The 23756-nt window shown below is 35.9% G+C and overlaps 1 protein-coding gene across 1 annotated transcript in view; it reads right to left on the bottom strand.

Moving 5' to 3' along the window:
- The window catches only part of LRP1B (LDL receptor related protein 1B), a 1918909-nt gene that overhangs the window by 594093 nt on the left and 1301060 nt on the right, over window positions 1–23756 (bottom strand). Inside the window, exons 29-31 of the mRNA XM_047084146.1 lie at window positions 22868–23095; window positions 3995–4169; window positions 2863–2957 (exon numbers count right to left, since the gene is read on the bottom strand). Coding sequence (XP_046940102.1) covers window positions 2863–2957; window positions 3995–4169; window positions 22868–23095 — 498 coding nt within the window. The remainder of the gene's footprint in view (window positions 1–2862; window positions 2958–3994; window positions 4170–22867; window positions 23096–23756) is intronic.

Raw genomic sequence — 23756 nt, 5'->3', positions numbered from 1 at the left:
TGGTAGTTAAAGATGGCGAGTGTTAACTGATGGTTAATGACCTACGAAGACAGAAATATTCCTCATTGCAGGGAATCAAGGGAGAATAGAGGCAGGATAGAATTTCACCTGCTCACTTTCTTCCTCTGTACATCAAAAAAAAAAAAAAAAAGGTATCTGTGGGCAGAAGTGTAGTAGAATATGTTGGGCTGAGTATTCGCCAGCCCATTTGCCATTCAGATTTCAGGAACATAAAAAAGGGAAATGATTTGTTACATTTATGAATGGACAACACAGTCTCATATTAAGAACAGCAGAGACCTGGCTAAAATGTTAGTTTGCTAAAGTAGAAAATTAAGAAGGAAGTTGTAAGTAACCATTTTTGTAAACAACATCAAGACGTACAAGAGGAACGGGTGCCTGGGTGTCTCAGTCTGTTAAGTAGCCCACCCTTGATTTTGGTGCAGGTCATGGTCTCAGGGTTCATGAGTTTGAGCCCCACATTAGACTCTGTTCTGAGTGTTGAGCCTGCTTGGATTCTCTCTCTTGCCCTCTCTATTTCTCCCTGCCTCTCTCTCTGTCTCAAAATAAATAACTCAAGTTAAAAAATTAAAAATTAAAAATATATTTATAAAGAACTACAAGAGGAAGATGAGGACCCAGTTGTCTTTTTGCCCCAGGGATTATTTTGGGAAGATCTGAGAGTACAATCCAGCTACTTCCACTTGTTTACCTCTTAGCATTAACAGTAAAACAAAACAATATGGAGTACATTCCTCACATGTGCATAAAAATTTGCTCATTTCAGAGGCCTATTTGCTACATATAATCCTCTGCAATATTTCAATGGATGCTATTGCATATTTATTCTTTACTGAACTCATTTATACTCTCAATATTGCAATCAAATAATTCAAATTCTTCTATCGGATCCAACATACCTTGTATTATTACTCCTGATAGGTTCTAGTATTAAAGGCCAGATGTTCTCTTAATAAATTTTCCTCATTCAGTCCTCATGGGAACTTTATAAAATCGACATTTTGTCTTGATTTTACAGATGAGGAAAGCAAGTACCACCAAGCTAACAGTACTTTGCTGAAGGTCACTGAGTTAAATTTACTTAATGGGATCTAAAGTGATTTAGGTTCTTGTGCCCCTTAAGGAAAAGGAGGGTATCAAATTTTTATCAATAGTCCTAATACAAAATCTGACACTCAATAAAAATCTGCTTATTGAATGAATGTCTGACTTGCAAGCCATACTCATTAATGCTGATTTAAGGTAGGGTTCACAATGAGGTTCTGGGTTATTTTGGTCAAACTGGTGTATCTTGGGCAAATTAAAATTTAAAAGTATCATTTTGAATTAATTTAAGGTGATTTTCAAATACAACAATAAGTGTAAACAGTAACACTATTTTTCTTTATAACCTTTCTTTACGTAAGCTGGGAGGGTTTTTTTTAAATTTATTTTGAGTAGGGGAATGGATATTTAGCATTTAAGAAGATAAGGTTTTCCCATTATGGAAACAAGCATATAAATTAACATTTTGGTGTAACCTGTGGCTACCGCATTACAATGTAAGGATTTTATTTGCTCATACTATTTTCATCATACTCACTTTTCCATATTAAATATTCTGCACCATTCTAGATAAGCACCAGCTGAATTGCTTGAGTCCAAATTAAGTCTTTTGTATGGGTCCTAATCTTGTAGAGGCCCATGTTTCTTTTGTCCTATCATTTTCCACACAGAAGTATTAGCATTTCAATTTGCCTTTAATTTCTAACACTAACTTGAATTTCAATTGTGTATCAAATCTTAGAACAGCCAGTCCAAAGAAAAGAGTTGTTAATATTATCATTTTCTATCAGAGGTTTCGTCTACAGACTACATGAAAAGAATTATTTATTGTAAATCTTGGTGACACTGCACCTTTACCGAATCACCAGTAGTAAAATGAGCTCCTTCAAATAAGGATACTACCACATTTCTAAAACTAAGAAAAAATGCTGAAAAGCTTCATAGTGAATTGACTTTCCCCCCAGAATTAAAAATACACTATGTTCAATTCGAGGCAATTATGACTTTCTTTTGTACATTCTATCACTCTCATTTAATGTGATATCAAAATCCAGGTTCATTACTGGACTTTTTTAAAAAGATACTTGAGATGACAAATAGGCAGTGTGATAAGCCTTGCCTCTTAAAATTAAGGGGAAATATAGGAAAATAGGAGGAAAGTGTGATTAGGATTTGAAAAGTATGTACATTACAATGTAAATCTATCTATGCATACATATGTAACATATTAACTTCTAAAAGAATCTCCGTAGTTAAATTTTTAAGAGATGTTTTACGGATAGGCATCAGAGCTTTCTTTCAGCACCATCGAGTTTTATCTAATGATTTAAATGGTTAGCAAAGGTAGAATAACAAACCAAGCCAATCTACTCCAAAGTGAATAAAAAACTGCTGAAAACTAAACAGTAAATACTTATATCATTATAACTACTAATAACAACACAATGACGATCAGGGAAGCCTTGGTACATTATATTACCACTGCAGCAATGTATCAGATATTCACCACTGAAATGAGATTAAGTAATTACATCAAGCTTTAAGTGACTTCAGTACTTAAGATACTATAAAAATTCTCATATCAAAAGACGTTATCCTTCTTATCTAGAAAAAAAGAGTGTTTCCTCCTTCACCCACCTAGACCCAATGGATTCAATGAGAGTGATAAATTCTTGAATTTATATTATTAATCTGTAATATTTCCTTTCAGGCTTTAGAACAGAGATATATAAGTACAGGTTTGCCATATTAAAAACTGCAGTGACTATTCAAACAGAAAAAAGCAAACAAACTTACCAACTGGTTCCTTTTGATTCTGAAAGAGAATCTTGCTATTACTGCCATCCATGTTTGCCATGTTAATTGTGTTTCCATCTGTCCAGTAGAGTTTCCTTAATTTAAGAGATATGGATTAAAAATATTAGATGTAGGCCTACTTGTTGACCAAAAACTTACACTGAAGAAGAAAGTTAATATCAACGTAAATTCTTGGCTCAGGATGAATTCTTTTTAGCAAATTGGTGAGACACTTGCCGACAGTAACACACATGTGTGCCTCAGAAGAAAGTATCACTCCTGCTTTTTCCTGTCATTGAAGGACAATCATCTCACTTCCTTTTTCCTCCTACATTCACAACTGAAATATCTATGACTATCGTAAATCATTTCTATGTAAAGTAATTCATTAAGATTGAATCTTCTTGGGGCGCCTGGGTGGCGCAGTCGGTTAAGTGTCCGACTTCAGCCAGGTCACCATCTCGCGGTCCCTGAGTTCGAGCCCCGCGTCAGGCTCTGGGCTGATGGCTCAGAGCCTGGAGCCTGTTTCCTATTCTGTGTCTCCCTCTCTCTCTGCCCCTCCCCCGTTCATGCTCTGTCTCTCTCTGTCCCCCCAAAAAAATAAATAAACGTTTAAAAAAAAAAAAAGATTGAATCTTCTTGGTTTAGAGAAACCAGATACCAAAGAAGAAAACAAAGTCACTTCAGCCATTCCCATTGAAAGCACTGGGGAGAAAGTATTTTAGCCCTACACAAGCTCTCTCCATGTGTATATGATGATTAGCCAGAAGGTGGGAGAATTTGAGCTACTTAGCAGTTACTGTAACATCAGCATGCAGTAAATATGTTACTAATAACTGGTATTTGAAATGAAATCAGTGACTTTTCCCTGTACCTCTTTTTTTTCTTTTTTTATTATGAACTGTTACTCCTTAGAAACATAAGTTAATAAAATGTTATAATAATATATAAAAATCTGATTTTATGCAGATACCAGAAATCTCTAAGCAGGGATCTCTTTTACAATTTTCATATTCACTTTTTTTACCATATGGCTAATAATTCCTCTGAATTAAACACAGTTTTTATATAAAATCAAGGTAAAAATGTGTGAAACTTTTGAAAAACTTTACAAAAAATAATCATACTTTACCCCCTGACTGGGTGAGCTGCAAGACACTGTGGCTTATCGATTCCATGGATAATTGAGGTTTTCAAAGAGCCATCTAGTCGTGCCACATTAATTTGTGTTTCATCAAATTCAGAGCTAACCCAATATAAATTACGTGAGACCCAATCCACTGCTAACCCTCTGATACTCTGAATATCTGTAAAACAGGAAAGAGAAAATTAAAAGTGAATGAAGTTTCTCATTCTTTTTGACTTTCCAAAGTAAGCTATTTTCTGTCTCAGGAAAATTTAATTTACAGTTTAATTTGTTAGCTAAAATTGTACAAGATTGTAATCTCATTCCCTTATCAGCCCTTCTTAAGGCAGGAATAATCATTAATGTCTTACTGCTGAGCCATTTGAAAACCTGAAGCAACAATTAGCATTGAAATTACACTAACACTCAGTGATTCACTAGTAAATACTTAGGGGAAGACACAGGCAGCAGTCTTATGGTCCAAGGTGACCAAAATTCAAATTAGAGTAACAGCTTTTTCAGTTGGTAGCACATCTTTCTAGTCAGGAGAAAGTACTTGTGGGCCGTCAACAAATGGGCTATTTTATGTTTGAAAGTGCCAATTTGTTCCTGACATGAAATAAAACAATTCAACTTTCCTAAAACAAGATCACCAGAGTTGAACATCTTGCAAAATAGATAATTAACAGAAATGGACTGAGATATGAGCAAAGAAACAAAATCCTTTTAATATTCCTCCAACGTGGATTCTACAGAAATTACTAAAATCTAATGAAGTTTCGATTAATTCATTACTGCCAATATGAATATTTGGGTTGTTATTCCTTGATTAATTAGGCATCTTTAAAAAAAAGGATGGAATTTAGACTTAAATACAATTGTATACTTTAATTAGAAACCAATTAAAATCAAGTGTTAAAAATGATGGATCCTATGAAAGCTTTTTAAGGTATTTACTAGAAAATCTTTTTAACATATTAACATATAAAGTAGGCCCATTTAGTCCCCAATCTGTGGCACTTGAATCCTCTAATTTGGTTTTGTCTTTATTTTACACAGTTCTGTTATTTTCAAGCATACTGAATGTCCAAAGCTCTTTAGACTAGTGTTACTCAAACTTGTAAGGCACCTGGAGACTGTTAAGAGGAAGATTCTGATGCAGTAGGTCTAGGAAGGGGCCTGGCATTTGGCAAGTTCTAACTTGCTCCCAGGCACTGCTCCAGAGCAGTGGTTCCAACCCAAGCGCCACTGGAACCACAGAGCAGCTGTTGCTGAACTCTCCACATTGTTAAATCTTCCATTTTTACCATTGTTAAAAGATGCCACAACGCTAGATTTTTCATGTGAAAGTGACAACACCAGATTTGTAAAATTTGGCAATTATTTCAAAATTTAAAAGAGCAAAATAGGACATGGAGACCTGGTGGTTCTAGGTCTGTTATACTGTCAGTATTGGCCCGGTAGGTTCCAGCGTCCGTGTATGTCTTTCCAAACCTGACAGAGCCTACTTTCCGCTCAAAATGCTCTTATTATTTCTAAATAACTTTTAATCACAGCTCCCTTAGAAGGTATCTTCCATGTTTTAATTCTCCTCTAATCAACAACCTTTCCTCTGCAAGTTACCTTTCATCATGAATTTACTGGTAAGTTGGTGAATCTCAAATGTCAACTTTATTTTTTTTTTGATCCAACACTAGAAATTTCTTTTTAGTTGTCCTCCTCTGGATCCCTCTTCTTGAGAAAAAGTACTACAACACCTCTGTAAGGCTAAACATGCCATGTCTGATACTTAATTATTTGCCTCATCCAGGATATTTATTCCTTCTTCTCCTTCACCCTCTGGACTTAATTGGTTGCTGAGAGACAGTCTTGCTATAATGAGAACACCTGGCTTCATGTTCTAGGTTGGGTGCCTATTTTTTGTCTTTAATCAAGTCACTTAAATTTCAGCCTCTATTCTTATCAGGAAAATGAGGCTAATTACAGATAATACATAGGATTGCTGGGAATATTACGTTAGATGATGTTATTTATTCGGTTTAATGCACGGTTGAAGGATATTTTGCCAGTCCAAGGACTTAATATTTTCTGCATTTTTTACCCTGGACTGCTTGGTTTTGGCAAAAATAACACAGTATGTTTTTATTTTCTCTAAAATACATGTTTTCCAAAGGTTTTTGTTTTTATTTTTTGGCTGTTTCTGCTGCTCAAAATCCTTTTATTTATTTCTGATTGACTCTTAATCATATGGTCTAGAGAATACATTGCACTCCTACATTGGAAAGCATATTCAAATGTAAGCTATTAATACGTATTTAGTCCTTGTCAGTTCTATGGTTCATGCCCTCTCAAATCTATTCCTGTCTTTAAAATTGCAATAGCATCCATTCTTTTTCCTTATCCAACCAAATGATTTAGTTGCTGCTAGGTTATTTTTCTGACTGGAGAGTTCTGCATCATGACCTTTGTTTGTCCCAAAGATATTCAGTAGCTTTCAACCACTCAGAAAGTGATGTCTAAATTCCTTAGCCTGGCTTCCTGTATAATCTGAATATAACTACCTTCCCAACTTTGTTTTTCCACTATTTTTAAGGAATTACCTTACATTTCAGTCATACTGATGTGTTTTCAGATTTCCAGACTTATCCTGACCTTTTGAACCTATAGGGCATTACCTGGAATCCATACCTTATTACATTTCCTTCTACCTGAATCTCACACAAAAGTAAGTAAGCAGATAGACAACATCACCCTTCAACCACAAAAACCTAATCAATTTTATGTCCTAGCCAGAAAGTTTGTCTCTATCTACCTAACAACAGGACTGTATCTGGTCAATCCCTTTGTACTAAATGTGACGGTTATTTGCTGACATATTACTACTCTTATATATATTTCTTGCAGGTAGATTCCTTGCTAATATATCTTTATAGTGCTGCTCTCCAAATGTATACAGCATTGCTTCAACATAAATATTTTTTAATGAATTGATTAATAAATTCATGATATATATATAATCTATAATTTTTAAGGATATGTGACCTGAGCTAGAAATATCAGACAAGGTCCTCAAGTTCATTCTCAGGAGTACATATACAAATATATACTGAGCCAATATTAATTATCATTCTTTATCCTTACCTTTTTTTCTACCCACCATTTAGAGCTTCTAATTACCAACTTTAAGTCTAAAATAAAACCTTTGTAGTTTTTGACCATTACTAAACCCATGTCTGTTTTCTATTTGTTTGTTTGTCTGTCTGTCTGTTTTTCAGAGCAACCTGGCAAATTCACCATAAGGGTGGAGTGGGATACAAACTGCCATGTTTAATGACAGTTTTCTTTCCTTGATAAAAATGTTAAAATACTATTTTCACTTTTAACTCTTGTTTTCAAGTAAGTCAAAGACCTCTGAGCAAATTTCTCAGAGGACTCAATTTTCTATATTGAGGGACCTTTACCTTTTTTGAAAAGCCTTTATTGCAATAATATTCTCTGAAAAATGATAAACTATACCATTTAAATGATTTATCAAGATCACAAGACAGACAGGAAAGTCTCTAAGTGCTAACACAGACTTGTATGTTAGCTAAAACCAGAGAGGAAGGCAAATGGGAACACAGAGGCTGGTGCAGCTATAGGGGCAAAAAGTTGAGAAACCAAATCAAGTGATAATCCAGAGATTCACGGATCATTAATTGCTTAGTGCAATACAGATCAGTTCTTAAATGCATAAAGACTAGGAAAGCTAAACAAGAAAAATACCAGGTATATTAGAAGAGTATACATCCTCAATGATACAGGTGAATAGGAAAAAAATAAATCTCCCTGCTTGCTTAAAAAGGAGAATAACTGAGGGGAGCCTGGGTGGCTGAGTTTGTTAAACATCCAACTCTTGATTTCAGCTCAGGTAATGATCTTGCAGTTTCTGTGTTCAAGCCCCATACTGGGCTCTGTGCTCAAAGTGTGGAGCCTACTTGGGATTCTCTGTATCACCCTCTCTCTGCCCTTTTTTCTGTCTCTCTGTCTTATTAAAGATTTAATTTTTAAAAAAAAAAAGGAAAATAATTTAAAAATAAAAACAAAACTTATTTTTGCTGTTCTTTCTCTAAGTACAGAAAACAAAACTCAACAAAACCAAACCTAACCCAAACAAAACAAAAGAAATAAACAAAAACTTTAAGCATTAGTTTATACTGGGGCAACAGATGACTAGTCTGGTTGGATGGGGGACAAATCAAATTTAATTGATTTCCAGTTTATTGTGACTCCCTTTCCCTCCAGCAGAAGAAAATTCAAACCCTCTGTGGAAGAAAACGTATTCCTCAATGTAGGCCCTCAGAGTTCCCTAGATTGAGTTCATTCTCATAATAGATCAGAACACAAAAATAAAGCACACACAGAGAAATGAAACATAAGAGCAAGGATTAAGAGAAAACTTCACAATAGGTTTAAACCTCCAGAGCTTACCTGTTTTTACATTGTTGTGTCAGATAAAGAAAAATGAGTGGAATATTTTAAAGAAAAAAATATGCTTTGAAATAATAAGTCAATAATTTATTTTAAAAATACCCTTGGAAGACATAAATGATAACCAAAAAATAACTTATAAATATTTTTTAAAGTAATATTAAAAAGAAACAATTTATTAAGTGGATTAACCAGCAGTTTAGATATAATTCAGGAATTGATACAAGACAAATTAAAGGAGTTATCCAGTGCCAACACAGAGAAACAAGAAGATTAAATGAGTTGGAGGTTAGAATGAAGTCTAGCACATCTAATCAAATTTTGCAAAGGAGGAAATAGGCTAGGTTAGAGAAAATGGTCAGAGATAATATTTGAGGGTTTTTTTCCTCCCTGAGCTGATAAAAAGAAACGATCCCATAGGAAGTAAAACAGACTCTAGAGGCCTAAATAAAAACAGTGCCATGAAGACAGAGAAAAAATGTTAAAAGCATCTCGAGAGAAAAGACACAACACCAAAAAAAGAATGATAGTTAGATAAACATGGAGATTCTCAATAGCAACAAAAAAATGCAAAAATTGTTGGAATAATATCTGTCAGCAAAGGGTTGAGAGACAATAACTTGAAATTTGTACTCAACAAAATTATCTTTACAGCTACATCTCAACAATAACAAAAATATTTTTTATTTAAAAAATGGGTAAAGGAATGGAATAGTCATTTGTCCAGGGAAGATGTATAAATGGCCAAGAAGAACATGAAATGATGTTCAACATCACTAACCATTAGGGAAATGCAAATCAAAATCACAATCAGAAACCACCTCACACCCATTAGGATGGCTACATAACAACAACAACAACATCCAAATGTTCACAAGGATGTAGAGACATTGGGACCTTTCTGTATAACGCTGGTAGGAATGTAACATGGTGCAGCCTCTGTGGGAAACTGCACAGCAGTTTCTCAAAAATTAAAAATAGAATTACCATAGAATCCAGCAGTTCCATGTCTGGGTATATACTCCCCAAAATCGAAAGCAGGGTCTTGAAGACACACTTATGGTCACAGCAGAATTACTGACAGTAGCCAAAAGGTACAAATAATCCAAATGTGCATCAATGGATGAATGTGTAAAAATTGTGATACATATACAAAATGGAATATTATTCAGCCTTAAAATAAATTCTGACACTTGCCACAATATGGATACACCTTGAAAATATCAAGCTGTGTCAAATAAGCCCTTCACATAAAGACAAATACTGTGTGATTCCACTTCTAAGAGGCATTTAGGGCAGTTAAATTCACAAAGGAAGTAGAATGATGGAAATTTGGGGAGTAAAATTACCTGGTGTTGGGAGGAGGGGGTATCAGGAGTTGTTTAATAGCTATAAATTTCAGTTTTACAAGATGAAAGGAGTGCTGACGATTGGTTCACAATGTGAATGTATGTAAAACTACTGAATTATATACTTACAAAGAGTCAAGATGATAAATTTTATGTGTATTTTACCACAATTAAAAAATATCTTCCAAAATCAAAAGCTAAATAAATATATTTTCAGAAAATATATCAGGTTATCACTAAACTAAAGGAATATTAAAGGATATAATTCAGAAAAAAGAAAAATGATCAAAGAAAAAAGGCCTTAGATAAAAGAGGAATGGGGTAACCACATAAACTGGTTGAGGTGTAGATAAATCTAAATGAAAAAAATAAATAAATACAGCACAATGGTTGTCAATTCTCTGCTTATGAAATTTATTTTTTTCTTACTGTCTCTCTCTCTCTTTTCTTTTTTTTCTCTTTCTTTTCTCTCTTCCTCCCTCCCTCCCTCCCTCCATGCCTCCCTTCCTTCCTTCTTTCCCCTACGCAGTGGACTTGCTGACACCAGCATCTTGGAGGTAGGCATAAATTAGGCTTTTACCCAAAATCATGTATGTCTTCAAAAAAGGAGGGGATCCCAATGCTCATAATTTTCTGAGGAAAGATATGGTTATATCCAATAAAAACTCATTTGAAATGAGCTTCTAGGCAATTACATATCTATTCTAAGGGGCCATGTTAAAAAAAAAAAAAGCAAATTGGTAATATCTTTGAAAGCTGTCTCAAGGGAACTTGGTAAATATTAAACATCCCATTTGTTGCAACTATGAGAAACTATATACACACAAACACATATATTACCATATTTAACACATGGTATGCAAATTAAGAAACAGCCTAAGAAATAGAATATTACAAAACACTTTAGGATATATTACCATATTTAATACATGGTATGCAAATTAAGAAACAGCCTAAGAAATAGAATATTACAAAACACTTTAGGAGCCTTCTATGTACACCCTCACTAATTTTATGCTTCTTCAACTCTGAATAACTTAGTATTTATCATTGTCTTGTTTTGTTTGTTTGTTTGTTTTAGTTTTAACACATAAGTATGTATCCCAAACCTATGTTGTTGTTGTTGTTTTTCCTAGAGAATATACATCTCAATCTCCTAAACCTATAATTATTTGTATTTTATTTTTTTTATTTTTTTTTTTATTTTTTATTTTTTTTTATATGAAGTTTATTGACAAATTGGTTTCCATACAACACCCAGTGCTCATCCCAAAAGGTGCCCTCCTCAATACCCATCACCCACCCGCCCCTCCCTCCCACCCCCCATTAACCCTCAGTTTGTTCTCAGTTTTTAAGAGTCTCTTATGCTTTGGCTCTCTCCCACTCTAACCTCTTTTTTTTTTTCCTTCCCCTCCCCCAGGGGTTCCTGTTAAGTTTCTCAGGATCCACATAAGAGTGAAACCATATGGTATCTGTCTTTCTCTGTATGGCTTATTTCACTTAGCATCACACTCTCCAGTTCCATCCACGTTGCTACAAAAGGCCATATTTCATTCTTTCTCATTGCCACATAGTATTCCATTGTGTATATAAACCACAATTTCTTTATCCATTCATCAGTTGATGGACATTTAGGCTCTTTCCATAATTTGGCTATTGTTGACAGTGCTGCTATGAACATTGGGGTACAAGTGCCCCTATGCATCAGTACTCCTGTATCCCTTGGGTAAATTCCTAGCAGTGCTATTGCTGGGTCATAGGGTAGGTCTATTTTTAATTTTCTGAGGAACCTCCACACTGCTTTCCAGAGCGGCTGCACCAATTTGCATTCCCACCAACAGTGCAAGAGGGTTCCCGTTTCTCCACATCCTCTCCAGCATCTATAGTCTCCTGATTTGTTCATTTTGGCCACTCTGACTGGCGTGAGGTGATACCTGAGTGTGGTTTTGATTTGTATTTCCCTGATGAGGAGCGACGCTGAACATCTTTTCATGTGCCTGTTGGCCATCTGGATGTCTTCTTTAGAGAAGTGTCTATTCATGTTTTCTGCCCATTTCTTCACTGGGTTATTTGTTTTTCGGGTGTGGAGTTTGGTGAGCTCTTTATAGATTTTAGATACTAGCCCTTTGTCCGATATGTCATTTGCAAATATCTTTTCCCATTCCGTTGGTTGCCTTTTAGTTTTGTTGGTTGTTTCCTTTGCTGTGCAGAAGCTTTTTATCTTCATAAGGTCCCAGTAATTCACTTTTGCTTTTAATTCCCTTGCCTTTGGGGATGTGTCGAGTAAGAGATTGCTACGGCTGAGGTCAGAGAGGTCTTTTCCTGCTTTCTCCTCTAAGGTTCTGATGGTTTCCTGTCTCACATTTAGGTCCTTTATCCATTTTGAGTTTATTTTTGTAAATGGTGTGAGAAAGTGGTCTAGTTTCAACCTTCTGCATGTTGCTGTCCAGTTCTCCCAGCACCATTTGTTAAAGAGGCTGTCTTCTTTCCATTGGATGTTCTTTCCTGCTTTGTCAAAGATGAGTTGGCCATACGTTTGTGGGTCTAGTTCTGGGGTTTCTATTCTATTCCATTGGTCTGTGTGTCTGTTTTTGTGCCAATACCATGCTGTCTTGATGATGACAGCTTTGTAGTAGAGGCTGAAGTCTGGGATTGTGATGCCTCCTGCTTTGGTCTTCTTCTTCAAAATTCCTTTGGCTATTCGGGGCCTTTTGTGGTTCCATATGAATTTTAGGATTGCTTGTTCTAGTTTCGAGAAGAATGCTGGTGCAATTTTGATTGGGATTGCATTGAATGTGTAGATAGCTTTGGGTAGTATTGACATTTTGACAATATTTATTTTTCCAATCCATGAGCAGGGAATGTCTTTCCATTTCTTTAAATCTTCTTCAATTACCTTCATAAGCTTTCTATAGTTTTCAGCATACAGATCCTTTACATCTTTGGTTAGATTTATTCCTAGGTATTTTATGCTTCTTGGTGCAATTGTGAATGGGATCAGTTTCTTTATTTGTCTTTCTGTTGCTTCATTGTTAGTGTATAAGAATGCAACTGATTTCTGTACATTGATTTTGTATCCTGCAACTTTGCTGAATTCATGTATCAGTTCTAGCAGACTTTTGGTGGAGTCTATCGGATTTTCCATGTATAATATCATGTCATCTGCAAAAAGCGAAAGCTTGACTTCATCTTTGCCAATTTTGATGCCTTTGATTTCCTTTTGTTGTCTGATTGCTGATGCTAGAACTTCCAGCACTATGTTAAACAACAACGGTGAGAGTGGGCATCCCTGTCGTGTTCCTGATCTCAGGGAAAAAGCTCTCAGTTTTTCCCCGTTGAGGATGATGTTAGCTGTGGGCTTTTCATAAATGGCTTTTATGATCTTTAAGTATGTTCCTTCTATCCCGACTTTCTCAAGGGTTTTTATTAAGAAAGGGTGCTGGATTTTATCAAAGGCCTTTTCTGCATCGATTGACAGGATCATATGGTTCTTCTCTTTTTTTTTGTTAATGTGATGTATCACGTTGATTGATTTGTGAATGTTGAACCAGCCCTGCATCCCAGGAATGAATCCCACTTGATCATGGTGAATAATTCTTTTTATATGCTGTTGAATTCGATTTGCTAGTATCTTATTGAGAATTTTGGCATCCATATTCATCAGGGATATTGGCCTGTAGTTCTCTTTTTTTACTGGGTCTCTGTCTGGTTTAGGAATCAAAGTAATACTGGCTTCATAGAATGAGTCTGGAAGTTTTCCTTCCCTTTCTATTTCTTGGAATAGCTTGAGAAGGATAGGTATTATCTCTGCTTTAAACGTCTGGTAGAACTCCCCTGGGAAGCCATCTGGTCCTGGACTCTTATTTGTTGGGAGATTTTTGATAACCGATTCAATTTCTTCGCTGGTTATGGGTCTGTTCAAGCTTTCTATTTCCTCCTGATTGAGTTTTGGAAGAGTGTGGGTGTTCAGGAATTTGTCCATTTCTTCCAGGTTGTCCAATTTGTTGGCATATAATTTTTCATAGTATTCCCTGATAATTGTTTGTATCTCTGAGGGATTGGTTGTAATAATTCCATTTTCATTCATGATTTTATCTATTTGGGTCATCTCCCTTTTCTTTTTGAGAAGCCTGGCTAGCGGTTTGTCAATTTTGTTTATTTTTTCAAAAAACCAACTCTTGGTTTCGTTGATCTGCTCTACAGTTTTTTTAGATTCTATATTGTTTATTTCTGCTCTGATCTTTATTATTTCTCTTCTTCTGCTGGGTTTAGGCTGCCTTTGCTGTTCTGCTTCTAGTTCCTTTAGGTGTGCTGTTAGATTTTGTATTTGGGATTTTTCTTGTTTCTTGAGATAGGCCTGGATTGCAATGTATTTTCCTCTCAGGACTACCTTCGCTGCGTCCCAAAGCGTTTGGATTGTTGTATTTTCATTTTCGTTTGTTTCCATATATTTTTTGATTTCTTCTCTAATTGCCTGGTTGACCCACTCATTCGTTAGTAGGGTGTTCTTTAACCTCCATGCTTTTGGAGGCTTTCCAGACTTTTTCCTGTGGTTGATTTCAAGCTTCATAGCATTGTGGTCTGAAAGTATGCATGGTATAATTTCAATTCTTGTAAACTTATGAAGGGCTGTTTTGTGACCCAGTATATGATCTATCTTGGAGAATGTTCCATGTGCACTTGAGAAGAAAGTATATTCTGTTGCTTTGGGATGCAGAGTTCTAAATATATCTGTCAAGTCCATCTGATCCAGTGTCTCATTCAGGGCCCTTGTTTCTTTATTGACCGTGTGTCTAGATGATCTATCCATTTCTGTAAGTGGGGTGTTAAAGTCCCCAGCAATTACCACATTCTTATCAATAAGGTTGCTTCTGTTTATGAGTAATTGTTTTATATATTTGGGGGCTCCGGTATTCGGCGCATAGACATTTATAATTGTTAGCTCTTCCTGATGGATAGACCCTGTAACTATTATATAATGTCCTTCTTCATCTCTTGTTACAGCCTTTAATTTAAAGTCTAGTTTGTCTGATATAAGTATGGCTACTCCAGCTTTCTTCTGGCTTCCAGTAGCATGATAAATAGTTCTCCATCCCCTCACTCTGAATCTAAAGGTGTCCTCAGGTCTAAAATGAGTCTCTTGTAGACAGCAAATAGATGGGTCTTGTTTTTTTATCCATTCTGATACCCTATGTCTTTTGGTTGGCGCATTTAATCCATTTACATTCAGTGTTATTATAGAAAGATACGGGTTTAGAGTCATTGTGATGTCTGTATGTTTTATGCTTGTAGTGATGTCACTGGTACTTTGTCTCACAGGGTCCCCCTTAGGATCTCTTGTAGGGCTGGTTTAGTGGTGACAAATTCCTTGAGTTTTTGTTTGTTTGGGAAGACCTTTATCTCTCCTTCTATTCTAAATGACAGACTTGCTGGATAAAGGATTCTTGGCTGCATATTTTTGCTGTCTAGCACCCTGAAAATCTCGTGCCAATTCTTTCTGGCCTGCCAAGTTTCAAAAGAGAGATCAGTCACGAGTCTTATAGGTCTCCCTTTATATGTGAGGGCACGTTTACCCCTTGCTGCTTTCAGAATTTTCTCTTTATCTTTGTATTTTGCCAGTTTCACTATGATATGTCGTGCAGAAGATCGATTCAAGTTACGTCTGAAGGGAGTTCTCTGTGCCTCTTGGATTTCAATGCCTTTTTCCTTCCCCAGTTCAGGGAAGTTCTCAGCTATTATTTCTTCAAGTACCCCTTCAGCACCTTTCCCTCTCTCTTCCTCCTCTGGGATACCAATTATGCGTATATTATTTCTTTTTAGTGTATCACTTAGTTCTCTAATTTTCCCCTCATACTCCTGGATTTTTTTATCTCTCTTTTTCTCAGCTTCCTCTTTTTCCATAACTTTATCTTCTAGTTCACCTATTCTCTCCTCTGCCTCTTCCATCCGAGCCGTGATGGTTTGCATTTTGTTTTCCATTTCCTTTAAAGCGTTTTTCAGCTCCTCGTGACTGTTCCTTAGTCCCCTGATGTCTGTAGCAAGAGATTCTCTGCTGTCCTGTATGCTGTTTTCCAGCCCAGCGATTAATTTTATGACTATTATTCTAAATTCACTTTCTGTTATATTATTTAAATCCTTTTTGATCAGCTCATTAGCTGTTGTTATTTCCTGGAGATTCTTCTGAGGGGAATTCTTCCGCTTGGTCATTTTGGATAGTCCCTGGTGTGGTGAGGGCCTGCAGGGCACTTCCCCTGTGCTGTGGTGTATAACTGGAGTTGGTGGGCGGGGCCGCAGTCCGACCTGATGTCTGCCCCCCAGCCCACCGCTGGGGCCACAGACAGACTGGTGTGTGCCTTCTCTTCCCCTCTCCTAGGGGCGGGATTCACTGTGGAGTGGCGTGGCCCGTCTGGGCTACTTGCACACTGCCAGGCTTGTGATGCTGGGGATCTGGCGTATTAGCTGGGGTGGGAAGGCAAGGTGCACGGCGGCAGGGGGGGCAGGCTTAGCTCGCTTCTACTTAGGTGATCCACTTCAGGAGGGGCCCTGTGGCAGCCGGAGGGAGTCAGATCGCTGCCGGAGGTTTGGCTCCGCAGAAGCACAGAGTTGGGTGTTCGCGCGGAGCGAGCAATTTCCCTGGCCGGAGCCGGTTCCCTTTGGGATTTTGGCTGGGGGATGGGCGGGGGAGATGGCGCTGGCGAGTGCCTTTGTTCCCTGCCAAACTGAGCTCTGTCGTCCGGGGGCTCCGCAGCTCACCCTCCCTTTGTCCTCCAGCCTTCCCGCTTTCCGAGCAGAGCTGTTAACTTATGACCTCCCAGACGCTAAGTCGCGCTTGCTGTCGGAACACAGTCCGTCAGGCCCCTCTGCTTTTGCAAGCCGGACTCGGGGGCTCTGCTTGGCCGGCGAGCCGCCCCTCCGCCCCGGCTCCCTCCCGCCAGTCCGTGGAGCGCGCACCGCCTCGCCACCCTTCCTACCCTCTTCCGTGGGCCTCTCGTCTGCACTTGGGTCCGGTGACTCTGTTCTGCTAATCCTCTGGCGGTTTTCTGGGTTATTTAGGCAGGTGTAGGTGGAATCTAAGTGATCAGCAGGACGCGCGGTGAGCCCAGCGTCCTCCTACGCCGCCATCTTCCTTAACATCCTTATTTGTATTTTAGATATGCTACTGATTTGGGAAAATGTTTAAAGTAAGGCTGTCTCCTTTATTTTCATCTAGATCAATGTCTCCAATATCTTTCCAATTATCTGTTGAACTTCACCTCTCTCCCAGTCATCAGGTTCAATTACTTCTATATCTACCACACCCTTGGTGTCTGTCACCTTCCTATACCTCTCATTGTTCTAGTCTAATTTTTACTCTAGATTTAGAACATTTCTTAAGTTCCTAGCTGTAATTTTTTTTAGTTTATTTATTTATTTTGTGTGTGTGTGTGTGTGTGTGTGTGTGAGAGAGAGAGAGAGAGAGAGAGAGACAGACAGACAGACAGGGAGAGAGAAAAAATCCCAAGCAGGCTCTGCATTGTTAGTGTGGAGTAGGATATGGGTCTTGATTCTACAGACCATGAGATCATGACCTGAGTCGAGATCAAGACTCTGATGCTTAACTGACTAAACCACACAGGTGCCCCTCTAGCTGTATTCTTATCTATAATTTATCATTTTTCAATATTTCAGATTTCTATCTGATTTATCTTCAAAAGGGTCTGAATCACCTATAAACATCTATAAAAATTTTCAGTGATTTCCCATTGCCTTTAGGAAAAAAAAATACAAAAATACAAAACTGCTGCTGACAGTTATGTCTACATCCTGACATAATACCTTCTCTGATGTGCTGTCACATTAACCTTCTAAGTTATTCTTCTGGAAGATCTAGCTACCGCTCACTACCTGCACCTTTCTACATGTAAAGTGTCCAGAGCTTTGTACCTCCTGATATCTCAACCTGGATTGATCAAGCTACTGGTTCCCCAAAGGTCTAGTTTGACTATTACTTCCTAAGGTAATTAGGTAATTACTTTGGTAATTCCATATAATAACTTAATACTCCTTGTGCTAATTTCCTAAGTAGCTGACACACTTATTAAACTTCATATTTCATTTAGCCTTATATTTTAGTTAGTTGTTTATATCTCATTCTTTTACCAGATATGAAGCTCCCTGAGGTTATGAACTGTCTTAACTAAATAAAGCCATCTTTCTACCCATCTAATGTTCCACATATAGAATCCATACATATATAAAGACTATGGGGAAAAAGAAAAGAAAATTCTATCCTTCTAACTAAAAGGTAAAGAATAAAGATAGGAAGTATGACTCAATTAGCACACATTGCTGTAGATACATAGTTCTCAATGGAATGGCACTTATAGGTGCGATTTTGCCTTTCTTTGTTTTTCTTTTCTTTTTTTTTTTTTAAATCACAGATGTTGACATTCTTCCATAAAAGGCTTTCCTGGGTGAAAGTGAAAATTGAAATCCCACTCAGAAAGAGGCAAAACAACAGATGTTCCCTATCCAAACTTTCTACTTTAATTCAAGGCCTGGTTCCAAAATCTAGATCTCACTGTTATTACTGACCTGTTTTCATTTCTTTCAATCTCTCTGGACCAATTTTCATAATAGTTTTTTTTTCTAAGCATTTTTATTACCATATTAAATATGGTGTTTTGCAAAATAGAGGGAGTGAGTGAATCGTTAGTACTCACTGACAAAATAATTGTTGGCAGAAGTGGATAACAATTTCAAATAATAATGGAAATCTACTCTGAAATAGATCCAATTAGATTCAAAGTATCATTGAGAATTAAATTTTATATAGTAGCAATGTGATCAAAAGGTTGGCATTTGAAGTGGTTTATATTTTTGTAGTTAAAAAAGCATATGATTATATGATAATTTCCTACCATGTAAGAGAATGTTCTTTATAAATAGATATACTTCTAATTCATATCAATCTTCCTTTTGTTCATTTTAGCATCTGCTTAACTCAACTTAACAGTCCAGTTCATTCAGATGGTAGATGACTCTAGTACTAAAAAATACTTTGCTGAATCAATTGTATTTGCCCAAAGTTGAGTCCTTAATTTTCCAAAGATGAAAAATTTATACTTTACCTTAGAATAATGAGGCACACCAGATTTTCCTAATAAAAAACAAAATTTTATTGACAGTAGCTTGGAATCTAATAAAACTGCCAACATACGTCTAAAATATTTTTCTCATATTTCAGAAAACCAGTAAAACTATTGACACTGGGATGGAATGACCCCCATACTTCACCCAGGTACTACTAAATGAACTCTGCAGAGTATGCTGAGTGTATATTCAGTGAACATTGGAAAGAAATATTTGTACAAACCATGTGGTTACAATAAAGTTTCTGCTCTCTACTTGCTGAAGTTCCTTATTTGTAAAAGGAAGGGATTCTCAGGAGGAAACATAGCACAATTTTAGAGTCAAAATCCAATTAGGATGTAACAAAGCTCTGGTATTTCCTAGCATGGCAAACCTGAAGTAAATGCCTCCTCATTTTTAAAAGCAAAAAGTAACATTTACCTCAAAGCACTGACCTCAAAGCACTGTATAGAGAATAAATGATAGATGAAAGAGGAATAGATACAAATGTGAAACTCAACTATCTTACTCCTGGTCTGTATAAGGAACTTTAAGGTGTATTAACTAATGTCTTCTTCTTTTTTTTTTTCTTCCTATGTTAATTGTAAGTGAATTTCTTGTCATGTTATTTAGAGCTTGGGGAGGGACAATCTTGTATACAGTAAAGTACAATAATCCCGGGTAAGATTATGAACATTCAGGAGAGGCAAATGAGTATAAAAGGACAATACCCAGCCACTTGGGATGAAGTCCCAAATTCTCTTATTGTAGGGTAATGAGGATGATGGGAGCTGTAATCATACAGTCCTAAGTATGAATGTGCCCCCATTGTTTCCTCATTTTATTTCTGAGACAGAGTTTTAGCTTTTAGGACTTTAAGCTTTCTCCTCTGCAGAACGAAAGTAATTCTTAATTACAGGTTTGGAAAGATTATATGAGATAATGGTGCTTGTCCCATTAATGGCAGCTGATATTATTTATCACATCAGAAAAATAAACCTGAAAGTACAAATAATTGAAAAATATTTGGACCAAGCAGTGACTCAAGTATAAGAATTAATTACCACCAGAGAGTCAGGCCACAGACCACTAGCAAGAACATTTGCCATGAATTGTTAGTTACTTTTTCTTAGAATAAAATTGTTTTTGGTTTTTGTGAAAGGGACAAATATACATATGGTAATAAATATTTGTTAATTTATACTATGAATGAGCCTACAGTCATGTGTTAGTATTTATGCTTATAATGAAGTGTACCTTGTACAAGTCAGTATAACAAATAGCTCTTGTAGGTAGTACATAAATTAAGAATAGCTTAGTACTTCAGGATATGGAGAATGACAAAGCAGGCAAACTATTTCTAGACCCCTTCATGAAGGCTTGACCCAAAAAGCTTCAGTGTTTTTCTGAAAAAAAAAAATGGTCTGCTTGGGGCAATAGACAAATGTAGAGTCTGATTTTTGAAGCAAGTTTCACATTAGACTTAGGCTAAGGAAGATAAGGAAAGAAAGCATCTCTCAAGAAAAAGTCCAGTAGAGGAAGGATAGCAAAGTAAGAAAATACAGAGGCTGACATGTAAGAAGTAAGAGAAAGGTCAGACAGACATTCTTAGGGAATCTAAAAGATGAAAGGATAAAATAAAGTACAATTACTGGCAGGATTTGAGATACTTTGATGAGCTCACAAGCTGAACTGTCAAAAGTTCATCTCAAGCTTTCTAATAATGGAAAGATAAATCAGGCCTTAACAAGGTTTCACTCTGGAAGAAAGGAAATCACAACTTCATTCAACTTGTAGGGTAGCCAGAAATGAAGGACTTATCCTTGACAATGCCTATTCCTCAACTTTCATATCCAATTAAGTTCCTTTATATTTTCACTCTTTGATATTTCTATAATTCTCCCACATTTCTTGATCTCTATTGTTTCCTTTCTAGTCCAGGTTTCTATCACTTCTTACTAAAGCCACTATAGCAGCCAGTAAACTAGTCTCCCAGAGTCCATGGCCCACCTACCCCCTACCCGAGACCTCTTCAATTCTCTACTAAATCTAAAAGCTAGACTATCTTTTCCAAAGGCAAACTTAACTATATAGCTGTGCCCTCCTTAAAACACTTCCTTAGTTCTCACTATTTTCAGTACTAGCATAAAAATCAACAACCTGTAAAGGCTGGAGTTATTTGGTTTCTATTTATTTCTTTACCTCCATCAACCTGTATATAGTGTGTCCTCTTGTTCTCTGCTCAGTCAATACTGATCCTCTTTCAATTTCTTACCTCATATAAAGTATTCCAATATTTGTCAAAATAACTGAATTAATGATTGTTGATCCTAATGAATATATGTATTGTTAGTTAGAAAATTTCATGGCTCAATTTTTGGGTAATAATTATAAATAGAGTTTCTTAAATGAAAATAAGTCTTTGAGATTTTCTCAAAGACAAACTCCAAATTACTACTGGCTATCAATCTATAATTACAGACAGAAAATTGTCCCCATATATTCCTGAGGTATCATGTCTTTTACTTCATACAGTTCACAAAGCTTTTTGGTAAGGATTTCTCATTCATGATAAAGTGCTTAACAATTTTCTGTTAGACATTGATGAATTTCTTATGAGAAGATCACCTGACAGTCAGTCTCGGGAAGCACCTAATGTCCTTCAACTGATCTTTCAAGGTGTTTAACTGATCTTTCAAGACCATTACCTAGTCTAACAGTGGTTATCCAATAATTCCATCTTACCTCTTTAAAAAAAAAAAAAAAAAAAATCCTGTACAAAGAAGAAATCTTTGCATTAGCCTTTTTAGAAAGGTTCCTATCTTATGGCAAGTTTGAAATAAATATTTGAATAAGCTTATAACCAATTCATTTAAGTTGCCTTAACAGTACTAAACTTAGATGAGTAAAGAGCTAGCATAAATAAAAAAGCACTTTAGTGGTCAAATACTCTCAGATCTACTAGTGGTACTCAAGCCAGCTTTCTAAGTATGATATGTGGAAAACTCTTGAAAACCAGTGAATTTAAAACCTGTACTTCTTATTGCTTTCACTAAGGGATTGATCCTTGTTCAAATAAAGCCTGATTTAAAATTTTTAGTATGCTTCAAAACATGAGAGTTTGCTATATCTATATGGATTACTGATCACCCTTTCTTCTATCTTTTTCCGAATCACTCTGTCATGCTTATGGAGCAGGAAATTGAACAGGCATGTCTTGTTTGGTTTTGCAGTAGTGAAAAAGAGCAGATACTCAATTAAGTTACACTAAAATAACAACAACAACAACAACAACAACAACAACAGACCAAGAAATCACACTTTAACAAAATTTTAAAAAAGATTAGGATAATTCAATGTTAAATATTTAGAGTTTAACCACTGCATTTGCATGTATGTTTCACTTCACTTCAACTATGTTTTCCATTTTGGGGAAGTTACTTGTTTTTTTAATGGCTAAGTTAACAACATTTACCAATAACCTATGATTCCACCTGCTAGGTCAGGAGGTGGATATGAATAGTCTTATTTGTGGAGTCTAGTTCTGTAGAAATTTATGCAAAATGAGTTGATAATAAGCTTGATTCAGAGAGGGAAACCCAGTCCTTTCCAAAGTCCTATATTTTCCGTGTGGCCTAACTATAATTCCCCCATCAGCAGAAAGGAATCTTCAAATATGTTTGTTTAGAAGTCTGTAAATTTTAAGGAGATCCCTTTTGAATTTTTTTTCCTTTGAAACTAAATTTCTAGTTATTAGAGTACTATGTGCAACATAATTATAGCATTCTACAATTGCTAAGACATAGCATATTATTAAATCTCTGAATAATCAATTCCAACTTTCAATTAACAACATAGAATTGGATACTAGAAAAAAGAATAAAAAAGAGACTTGTGATTATTACAAATTGAGTAACATTTTTTAAGTTGTATTTTGCAAAACTCTTACCTCTTGAAATAACAGTTTCTAATCCAGTTCCATTAATAAAAGCCCGCTTAATGGTTTGTGTTTTAATGTCTGTCCAGTATAAACGTTCTTCAGATGCATCAAAGTCTATCACAGTAACGTCATCAATGTCAGGGACTGTAAAGGCCGTGATAAAGTTAAAATATGGATTATCAATATCCACTCCTCTGATTTCAGAACGCCTTGCATATAGAAGAAATTTTTTCATTTCTAGAAAAGAAACAGAAATAAGTGTTTTCCTCTTATAAGCTTGCCAAGTTTGAAGCAATCTAGAAATTCTAAAATATTAATTGTTGATGACTTAATAGAATTTTACCACCAGAAAATCATAATCAAGATTTGATGGGCAGAAATGACTTATCTATTATTTAAATTAAAATACTTAATAGAAACAAATGTAAAACAACTTAGAATCCTTGCCATTATTTTTCTTTTGTTAGAAATGACAGGAAATTCTCAGCAATTTGATCTTAGAATTTTAAACAATTGCTAAAACACATGAACTCTACAAATGTCAAACAACCATATTTGTTCTTTGTATATTTTAGAACAATAATGCATTGCATTAAATGATTTTTGAAGAAACCAAAGAGTATTTTTTCTATACTATCTCTGAGTAAAACAAAATTAAGCATGGATTTAAAAGTCATGTTCACATTTTCCCTATCAAAATTCAGGTTCAAATAATGTTAAAGCATGCTTTCTTACAAAGTTTTGTAAATCTGTAGTAACATTGTGAGTGATGTTGCATCATTTTCCTTCCATAGGCATTTTTCTTGAACAGAGTTTATAAAATAGGAAATAAAATAGAAGAAGTCACAGATATTCTATTATTACATTGCTCTCTTTGAGATTATTGTTGTTGAGATAT

Source organism: Lynx rufus, unplaced genomic scaffold (assembly GCF_022079265.1).
Source record: "Lynx rufus isolate CCGP_SWC_20201006 ecotype Redwood Valley unplaced genomic scaffold, mLynRuf1.p SCAF_2, whole genome shotgun sequence".
NCBI lineage: Eukaryota > Metazoa > Chordata > Mammalia > Carnivora > Felidae > Lynx > Lynx rufus.
The sequence above is the reverse complement of the archived record's forward strand: the minus strand, read 5'-3'. Positions and strand labels throughout refer to the sequence as shown.